This window comes from Peromyscus eremicus, chromosome 5, assembly GCF_949786415.1.
Source record: "Peromyscus eremicus chromosome 5, PerEre_H2_v1, whole genome shotgun sequence".
NCBI lineage: Eukaryota > Metazoa > Chordata > Mammalia > Rodentia > Cricetidae > Peromyscus > Peromyscus eremicus.
This window is the reverse complement of record NC_081420.1, coordinates 136,883,179-136,893,674: the sequence shown is the minus strand read 5'-3', so window position 1 is coordinate 136,893,674 and position 10,496 is coordinate 136,883,179. Positions and strand designations below refer to the sequence as shown.

Sequence of the window (10,496 nt, the reverse complement as noted above, 5' to 3'; positions counted from 1 at the left end):
CGATTGGATCTAATGTTTGGACCAACCATCTGGGAGCAGGTAGGTGAGGTAGGAAAGACGGTCAGTTACTTAAAGGTAGGCCTAAAAGAGATGGAGAATGATAGGAAGGGCTAGCCTAGTACTCACTTTTTTGTCCCAAGCCAAAGGACAAGGAAAGATAAGCTGTCACCAATAGAGAGGAAAAAGGCCACAAGGGTGGATTGGGCTAAGACTGGGAACGCAGTCTTGACCATGATTCCATCTGTCAGACGCTAGTGAACACCACACAGGTGGCTGGGTACGAGTCTAGGATTAGAGGGTGAGAGCTGAACCAGAGCTCTGAACTTGGGAGTCATCAGCAGGTAGACAAAGACCCACAGCCTAAGCCTGGAGCTGTCAGGGCAGCAGAAAGAACTCAGAAACAGCCTCGCCTCAGTCCTCTCACAGCCCAGTGTGTCCCTGGGGAAACCTGCAGAGTGAACAGAGTTTTCTGTCTATAATACGGTCAGGTACCTGAAGAGAGCCCTAAGGAGAAAAGGCACACATTCACTCTCTGAATTTAAGAAGCACTTTATTATTTGAGACAATTCATTCTTTTTGAGGAAAAAAAAATCAATTCTTTGAATGAATTAAACAATTACCGAGAAACCTAAACTGGGGAGGGGTGGTCTCTGGGTCGACGATAGTCCAACAGACTTGAAGGACACTGTGTAACTGAACATGGGTTTGAAAACTGTATATGATATAATCTGTTCAAAATTTAAAACAAGTTCTGTGGCCTCTGAGGGAACTTGGTTTATGCTTTTTAAAAAGAAAGATATATCAGCGGTCTCAGTATTCTCTTTAAAAACAAAGCTACCTGCAAAAGCAGAGCCGCCAGAATTGAGGCTAACACACTCTTTGCCCTGGTTCCTGGGCCCTGAACGTGCATAAAAGCTGTGGTAGGAATGAAGTGTCACTTTGCTAGGGCAGAGCACACTCCCTACAGAAAATGTTCCTGGTATTTATGCATATTGTACAAACAGGAATGCAGCTGTGGAAACACAGATTTGAGCATTACAGACAAATAAGATCAAAGAACACATCCTTAGATGATTTGCTGATTCCCAGCAGCCTGGCAGCTAGACAGCACATGTACAAAATGCAAAGCCCATCACTTAATTAAAATGAAGTCAAATGATAAAAACAATTCCGTGCTAAGACAGGCATTTACACGCATCTCTGTCATTTTAAGTATCCACTACAATATCTGTGTGATCTGGGCACCCCAAACCCTCCGTAATTACAATGAAGATATTTTCCAGTAGCTACAGGACACCAGGGGTGGCCAGTGGTACAGAGAAACTGCCCACTAGACAATCCAAATGGCCTAGGAAATGAGGCTTTTGACAGTGACAGCCTAGGGTCTGGAGAACTCATCGCTCTGGTGCAATTTTAAACAGATTCCCAGTAAGTGGTCGTTACATTAATGTTGCAGTAGTTAACCCTGGAGAGAAAAAATGTAAAGAAGTCTTCCCGACTAACACTTACCAGGCTGTTTTTCAGCTGAGGCTCTTCACGTGTAAGCCCCTGATGCAGATATTACCAAGGCTGGTAAACACCCTTTAATAACTACTTTTCAACTCCTAACACTTCCCTGACAGCTTTTCTAGACAGGGAATGGAACAAGTGTGCCTGTGTTCCAGAGATCACTGACAAGCACACCACGGCCCCTCTGGTGGACTGAAGGGATGTGACTCTAGTTCAAAAGCCCTGATTACAGGCCCAAGAGCTCAACGTCTTCTCCTTTCTGCTCTGCCATCATCTGACTTTCACTTTTCCTCCCAATTTCCTGTTTTGGAAATTGGGGTAAGTCCCAGCAGGCGGGCAGCATGGAGGGGACGATGTCCTTTGTCCAACCATGAGGAAGGTAAGGCAAATAAGCTTAAGAGAAATTTGTGAACAGGCAGAGATGACCCACTTTGTACTTGTCCTTTGCAGCCAACAAGACCAGACACCTGAGGAATCCCAGTTCCAACTTGACCATGTAAATGTCCAAGATCCTTATTTAAGATGGACTCTGGCTCCTCCTCAGTGGCATTCTTGGGTCAAAAGGCCTTGCTGTGGGACAGCAGGTAACTGAAGTCCAGGAAGACCAACAGGATCAAGGGCATGCACATCTGCCCCCAACCAGGTAGTTCCAAGCTTGGAGCTTGCTGAAGGTCAAAAGCAGCACACAGTTGGGTCACCCATGAAGTTAACTAGGTCTTATCAGGGACACAGATAAATCCACAAGTTGCAGTGCTGTTCCGTGTTCAGTCTTCCATATTAGTGAATTTTCTCTTCTTATAGTTCTGAACGAGATTGGATGCTGTGATCTGAGAAGCCTGACCCTTTTCCCAGCTCTGAAAGTCATTCAGCCCTTTCTGCCCTATTTGAAATAAGCCTCTCTCCATCTCATCTAGCCTGGCTACCAGTGCTGAAGTGTCTTCATTGTAAGAATTCTGGGAGGAGTCCATGATGCGGCGGAACCGTCCAATAAAAGTCTGAAGAAGAGTAAGAGAATCAGGGGCAATATCACATCCCATAAAGCCAGACACACTGAAAACCTTCCGTTAACTTATTTTTAGGGGGAGACAGGGCACACATGCAATACCATGTATGTGAGTAGAGGTTAGAGGACAACTTGTGGGAGACAGTCCTTCCCCCAACCTAACACAGGTCATCAGGTTCAGCTGCAAGTGCCTTTACCCTGCTAAGCCACCTTGCTGGCCCTCAGATGTATTGTTTTTACTGAAGCAGTTAAAGGTTCATTTATTTACTTGTTTATTGGGCAGGGTCTCACTATGTAGCCTCAGCTGGCCTGGAACTCAAGAGATCTACTGGTTTCTGCCTCCCAAGTGCTAGAATTAAAAGTGTGCACCACCATATATGGCATATTTTTTCAATTATGTGGATATGTGTATATCAATGTGATTGCACATGCCCTCACGTTGCTGGAGTTGCAGGCAGCTGTGAGCCACCTGAAGTGGGTGCTGGGAATTGAACTCGGGTCCTCTGCAAGAGCAATGTGTGCTCTTACCACTGAGCCTCCTATCCCGCCCCTATACTGGAACATTTAGATGGCTTCAAAGAATTTGGTCTCAGGACTCACTCCAGAGGCTTGGGTGCCCTCTGCTACTTAAGAAAGCCTCTGTTTCTTTTACAGTAAAAAAGGTTGTTATGGAAATCCAATGGATTGTTACTAAAACCAGCGAAGCAATATATGTGAGGCACACAGCAAGAGGCTGGACACAGCAAGAGGCTGGACACAGCAAGAGGCTGGACACAGAAGCCTCTGGAAAAGCACAGCCCATCGTTACTGGTAACAATGACTACAGAAATGAAAATGAACAGCTTTCAACCAGATGGGATTTGGGATCAACTGGATTCAGTTTCTATTTTTCTCAGTCAAAGAGCAGGATGGAGATGTGTAAGATCAAAGAGCTCTGAGGAAAAACCACAAGCCCCGATCCAGTTTTTCCATCTGTCTCACAGCAAAAAATCATTTAATCTAGAAGCAGCTCTAAAACACTTGAAAGCAGTGATGGAAAAAGAAAACACACAACTCATTTTTAAAAAGACAACTTTATTCAAGAACAAGTCCTGGGGTTGGACCCATTGGCCCAGAATGTAATCCCAGCTACTCGGAGGCCAAGGACCCTAAGTACAGGCCAGTCTAGAATGCGGAGCAAGTCAGAGGCCACTGGGTAACTTCGTGAGACTCCCCGTCTCAAACAACCAGCAATAGAAAGTCCAAGTCTCAGTAAAACAAGCATGCTTCCCTCTTTTTTAGCTTTCCATTCTACAGTTTTTTAATTCAACCTCTGGTCTACAGTATGTGTATGAACTGCTTTTACTGAATGGATAGCAATGTTTTCTTTCTTTAATTTTGTGATATCAGACAGCCACAGATTAATTAAGACTTAACATTTTTTCCCTTTATATTGATTTTAGGTGTATGAGTGTATTGCCTGCATGTATGTCTGTGAACCACATATGCGCAATACCTGTGGGGGCCACAAAAGGGTGTTGGATCGCCCTGGAACTGGAATTACAGAAGGCTGTGAGCCACCATATGGTGTTGGGAATCAAACCTAGGTCCTAGGAAGTAAATACAAAAAGGGAGAGGCAGGTCATACATTTTTTAAATGTATCAGATAAGAACGAGAAGTTCTGGGGTGCTACCACACAATAAAGTGCCTACAGATGGCTATAATGAACTGTGCCTTTACAAACGCTAAAGAAGAAATGATTAAGGGGCTGGGGAGGTGGGTCACTGGGGAAAGCACCTGCCATGCAAACGTGAGGACCCAAGTCTGAATTCCCAGAAAACATGAAAAAGCCGAGCACAGGACTGCACATCTTTAATTTCACTGCTTCGGTGGTGAGATGGAAGTGGAGACGAGACTCCGGGAAGCTCACTGACAGTCAGATGGGAAGTGGAGACAAGCTCACTGACAGTCAGATGGGAAGTGGAGACGAGCTCACTGATAGTCAGATGGGAAGTGGAGACGAGCTCACTGATAGTCAGACTGGTGTAGTCGATAGTAAAAGAGACCTTGGAAGGTGAGGACTGACACCCAAAGTTGTCTTCTGACCACTCCATGTGTGCCAGGGCAAGAATGCACCTGCACTCACACATTTAACATGAGCACACATGTAAACACACCAGACACACACAAAAGAATGAATACTGAAGAGATAGATATGTTTAACCTGACATAAACATTATATAATAGATACACGTTGTTTTGAAGCTGGAGACAATTTTATTAAAGTCTGAGAAAAACAAGAGGGAGGATAAGCTGTGGATCCTGGCAGCTGCCTAAGGAAGCAAGATGGAGAAGAGGAAGAGAGAAAGCCATGCCTTCTGCGATGAAAGTTGGCAAGCAGCTGTATGGCAGAAGTAGAAAGGACTCCAGATGAGTCAGAGACCCCAGGGCGCTAGAGAAAACGTGCTCTGGCTTTTTGGCCAGTGTCTAAAAGGCAAAGCTCTAGGACAGGAAGACCATCCAGGAAAAGTGTATATATATTAACTTATTAAGGAGCAATTGTCCTTCCCTTTTCCTCAGCATGTCCTCAGGTGAACAAGCTTTCCTCTGGGGTGGACTCCTGGTCAGGTGACTGACAGCAGTCAGATTAACTGTTGTTTTCTTTTTAAAAATACAGGATCTTTTATTTATTCTTCGATAATTGTATACATGTATCTTGATCATATCCATCCCTAAGTCCCCTTCTCACTCCTCCAGGATATATCATGTAAAACCTTTATAGGTTTTATTTCACATAATAGGCAGGCACTGGACCACTGGTCTATATCCCTGAATCAATTAAAAAAACTGGCAGACACAATGGAAGTGTAGGCCACCCTAGAACACCCACAAACCAGGTTTACGGATCACACGTCTCCCCAAGTGTGATGGCTACTCTTAGTTGTCAACTTGACTGGATCGGGAGTCAACTGAGCTACAAGCTGCTCGGGACTCCTATGAGGGACTGGCTTCATCTGAGATGGGAAGACCCACCCTGAATGTAGACAGCACCTTCTGAGGACAGCTCAGATGAAATGACAGGAAGAAGGAAAACGCTTTCTGTCTGCTTGCCCTCACTCTTGCAAGGTCGCCTACCCTGTTGGGGTGGCATTCCTTAGCTGATATTAGAACCAGCAGCTCTCCGAGAATCCTCAGGTCTTTAGCACCAGATTGGGGCTGCTAAGACATCCAGTCTTGTGGACTGAGCAACTACTGATTCTTAGTCTCTTTTGTGTGACACAGCCATTGTTGGACTTCTGAGACCATATCATGTAAGCCAATCTAATAAATCGCCTTAATAGTTGTTTTTTCTTCTCCAGTTAAAAGCTTTTCATTGATCTGAGAGCCCACAGATACTCTTTCAATTTATTTTTTATTTTTTTGAAGCAGTCAGCCCTGAAAACATACGTACAAGAAACATCATATAGACTTAGCAGGTTATATTTAGGAATATATATGTATATGCAGATACATATATGCATGCAATAACAATTAGTGGAAAAAAAGACCATGAATTTGGAGGAGAATGGGGAGGATCATATGGGAGGGAGTGGAGGGAGGAAAGGGAAGGGAGAAGTGTTGTAACTAGATTATAATCTTAAAAAAAAAATTAATGCCTCAGCACTTTAAGATTTATTTTTATGTATGTGTGTCTATGTCTGTGTACATGATGTGTATGGACCAGAAAAGGGTGTCAGATACCCTGGAGCTGGAGCTACAGGTGGTTATGAGCTGCCTGATATGGGTACTAGGAACTGAACTTGGGTCCTTTGAAAGAGCAGTATGTACTCTTAGCCAGTGGGCCAACTCTCCAGCTCTAAGTTCCCATGTACAGACAGACTCAGTCTCAGTCTCTCTCTCTCTCTCTCTCTCTCTCTCTCTCTCTCTCTCTCTCTCTCTCTTTCTCTCTCTCTCTCTCTCCTTTAGAGAACCCTGACTAGTACAAGGGGTAAAAACGATGTCTGGTAGCTGCCATCACTGGCTGCTAAGATATGCACAGCCCAATACTTCACACTACTTCACACTACTTACCTGCAGCAGAGACTGGGAGATATCTGCATTCTCTGGACTGTCAAAGTGCAGAAGTTGGGAGCCAAACCCATAGAAATGGGGCCCCATTTTGTGGAGGTCCACGACATTAGCGTCTGCACTGAACACAGTCCTCCATCCCTCTTGGTACATCTTGGGAAGTTCCACAGAAAGGATGCGCCGCTTGGTGTCGAAGAGTCCTTTAGCCAGCCACAAGGGAAGCTCAAGCTTTGTGCCCTGCATCAGGCAAGAGCACAGAATTGAGAAACGAAGGTACAGTCAGTATATGTGGGGAAAAAATGAAAATTCCTGTTTTCTGGGAAATACTGCCTCTTCTACTGGTGACTGCAAAGTGACATGAAGAAGTGAACCACAGACTTGAATTGTTATTTACCTTTTTTAGCCGTGTGTGTGTGTGTGTGTGTGTGTGTGTGTGTGTGTGTGTGTGTGTATGTGTGTCTGTGTCAGAGTGGGCAGGGACGCACACTGTCTACCTGGTATACACGGCATGTGTGGAGGGAGGGTGTGTGTGTGTGTGTGTGTGTGTGTGTGTGTGTGTGTGTGTCAGGGTGGGGCAGGGGCCCACACTGTCTACCTGGTGCACACGGCATGTGTGGAGGGTGTGTGTGTGTGTGTGTGTGTGTGTGTGTCTGTGTCGGGGTGGGCAGGGGCCCACACTGTCTACCTGGTGCACACGGCATGTGTGGAGGGTGTGTGTGTGTGTGTGTGTGTGTGTGTGTGTGTGTGTGTGTGTCTGTGTCAGGGTGGGGCAGGGGCCCACACTGTCTACCTGGTGCACACGGCATGTGTGGAGGGTGTGTGTGTGTGTGTGTGTGTGTGTCTGTGTCAGGGTGGGGCAGGGGCCCACACTGTCTACCTGGTGCACACGGCATGTGTGTGTGTGTGTGTGTGTGTGTGTGTGTGTGTGTGTGTGTGTGTGTGTCGGGGTGGGGCAGGGGCCCACACTGTCTACCTGGTGCACACGGCATGTGTGGAGACCGGAGACTGCTGTCACAGTGTTTTCCTTTCTCACTTCTCCATCTTCACTTTAAGACAGTTCGTCCTCTTGCCGACCCCACACTACCTATTTCAGTCATACTGGCTGGTCAGTAGGCTCTGGGGATACAGCAGTCAACCTCAGACCCTACCCTGTCACTGCCCAAGTTAGAGACACAGTCATGCCTGGCTTTTCATGTGGGTCCTGTGGCTCTAGACTCAGGTTCTCATGCCAATGCAGCAAGAACCTTACTCCCTCGGCCACGCCTCCAGCCCTCACTCACACATTCTTAACTGGTACGTTTAAGGGGTACTAGATGCTGCTGCAACACACTTTCATATTGTATAATCTCTAAATCAAGTTAACCACCCACCTCAAACAGCATTTCTTTAGAGCGAGCACACTCAAAATCCTTTCTCCAGTTGTTCAAAAGGGCAAGTGCCTCACTGTAATCTACACTCTCCTGCTCAGCAGCACACCGGAACGCCTTAATTAACACCAGAGTGACATCTGCTAATCAAGTTCCCGCCCCCACTTTCCCAGCCTCTGCTATCTATCATTCTGCTACTCTCAATTTCTGTGAGATCAGCTGAGGCTGAGGTTTCATGTCATGAGGCAATAAAGACAGAAAACAGAGTATAGCAAAAACACGACAAAGAAAAAAAACAGAAGTGGAAGTCTTCCGGAGTAAATGAAGACACTCTTTTACTTTCTTTGACTATTCTCCATCTACGGTATGTATATGTAAGTACCAATCTGGATGCTGGTAGAGGAGAACAAAGTGAAATCAATCTGAAGTCAGGTGGCTTCGGAGGTGGCAGAAAGGGCCAATGTCTACGGTTTTCAAAGCCTTAAGAATTGGAAAACGCCGGGCGGTGGTGGCGCACGCCTTTAATCCCAGCACTCGGGAGGCAGAGCCAGGCGGATCTCTGTGAGTTCGAGGCCAGTCTGGACTACCAAGTGAGTTCCAGGAAAGGCGCAAAACTACACAGAGAAACTCTGTCTCGAAAAAAAACAAAAAAACAAACAAACAAACAAAAAAAAGAATTGGAAAACACGACAAGATGAGATGACCGGCCAGAAATCATAGGGCCTAGGTTCGAATTCTAGTTTACCACTTACTGGAGGCCCCTGGCCTTGTCACCCAGTCTTTGGTAGGTTTATGGGAGGGTAAGGGACTAGTGCACGGAGCTGCCACATTCATTCTGAACAACGAGCAACCTTTTACCGAGGACTGACTTGGTTAAGCCGTCACAGACTGCGGTGGGACCCTGGCCAAGCTCCTCAATCTTTGTGAAGTTGCCGAAGTGAGAGGATGTAACTTAGCTCACAGTTAAGTTACACCCACCTCCTCCACCCCACCATGCCCCGCTTCCTCCCACACCGGATAATCGGCCCTTGGGAACAGGCGGCTGACACTGCCATCAGTTTGCAGAATGCACAAGGCCATTTGCAGTTCCCAGACTTACAAACCTCAAATAAGTTTTTAGGGAAAACATGAACAGAACCAAGACCCCGAAATGCTCAGCTGGGGCCAATCCTCCAGCGTTCGGAAAGCCAAGACCTTCGGGGGGGGGGGTTTAGAAACAAATCCAGCGGTGGCGGGAGAGCAGCCCGAGCGCTGTGCAGCTCCCGAGCGCTGTGCAGCTCTCCGGGGTCCCCGCGGCCTCCCCGGGTCGCCTCACCTGCGGCAGCGCGTGGTCCGACTCGGCGTCCGCGCCCCGCTCCAGGAAGAAGGCGCCCAGGCGCGGCATGGACGTCTCGACGCGCACCGGCAGCTTCTCCTGGGACATCAGGATGTCGTCCAAGGACAGGAAGTTCTCCTCGGGTCCCAGGGCGCCGGACTCCACCGGTAAATACGCCTCCGACATGGCTGCTCGCGGCAGCGTCAAGGGATGAGGAAGCCGCCCGCCGCACCGAACCCACCGGCTTCAAACTCGGCTTTCCCGCGCCTGACTCGCCAGACCCGAGCAGTCGATCCCTGCGGGCCTGCGGCTGCTCAGGCAGAAGCAATCGATGAAGTCACAGATCTGGTCCCGAGTCACCGCCCTGAGCGGAAACCCTGAGTGAGTAGGCCGGAAGTTCTCCTGCAGCTGGTAGCCTAGGCTGGAAAAGGAGCTTAGAAGCTTGAACTTCGTTGAAGGGACCGTGTGCATTTGTACTAACTGGACTGTATTCATGCAGCCCTTTAAATAGATACATAAAATTTAAGAACATCTTTGGGGGCTTCAAATAAAACCGTTATATACTATCCACTCCAGTCCTCATTAAATCCGCTTTTATTACAGCCTTTTCACTGATAGATTAATTTTTGTCTTTGAAAACAACTAAAGAAACGAAAACACAAGCACTAGCCCGAATGTTTAACTGTGTGCGGAGTTACAAAGTATTTGTAGTATTTTGGTGGGGTATGGGTTCAGGTGGGGCGGGAACTTGGATGGAGTGGTAGATTTACCTAAGAGTGACAAAATCTTAAGTCTTTTCCAGGACCTTCCAGCTTGCTTTGCTGTCAACTGACAAATTCCTCTTGTGGCTCTTAGTTTACGTTCCTAAAAGATGAAATTAGACTAGTCCCGTTAGTCTTTTGACAGCCACCCTACCCGCGAGATTTCCAGTGCCAAGTGTTATCATGGGTCCAGAACAAGGAAAGGTCATGGTTGTTGGGTGCTAGGGTTTGTAGCACTACTCACACAAGGATGCATGTTGAGGGGGATTGTTGAGAGGTGTGCTGCAGAACTTATTCCGACCGTGGAAGGGCATTCCTGGGGTAGTGGAGTTTGTGAGCAATGTGTACACAGGAAGGGGGGTGTGCATGACTTTCATCTTTTGCATCCTTTTTTAGTTTTGAATGAAACAATTTGTTAATGTATTCACATAATTCACTATATTTAAGCAATAGCCTTCTAAATACGGACTAGAACTTTACATATGCTAAGCAA

The 10,496-nt window shown here is 46.8% G+C and overlaps 1 protein-coding gene across 1 annotated transcript; it reads right to left on the bottom strand.

The window, feature by feature from the left end:
- Positions 1-1,442: 1,442 nt before the first annotated feature.
- Positions 1,443-9,586, bottom strand: Gins3 (GINS complex subunit 3). Its single transcript, XM_059262711.1, has 3 exons — positions 9,243-9,586; positions 6,564-6,797; positions 1,443-2,504 (listed from the first exon to the last, which is right to left on the bottom strand). Exons 1-3 carry the CDS (start codon positions 9,426-9,428, stop codon positions 2,274-2,276), a joined length of 651 nt encoding a protein of 216 aa, XP_059118694.1. The 5' UTR covers positions 9,429-9,586; the 3' UTR covers positions 1,443-2,273.
- Positions 9,587-10,496: the final 910 nt, after the last annotated feature.

Excerpts from the sequence above, each read along its gene's own strand:
- Gins3 (XM_059262711.1), bottom strand. The coding sequence starts at position 9,428 with ATGTCGGAGGCGTATTTACCGGTGGAGTCCGGCGCCCTGGGACCCGAG. Across the intron at positions 6,798-9,242 it reads CGGACCACGCGCTGCCGCAG|GGCACAAAGCTTGAGCTTCC; the intron begins GTGAGGCGACCC and ends TGCCTGATGCAG. Across the intron at positions 2,505-6,563 it reads TCTCCCAGTCTCTGCTGCAG|ACTTTTATTGGACGGTTCCG; the intron begins GTAAGTAGTGTG and ends ACTCTTCTTCAG.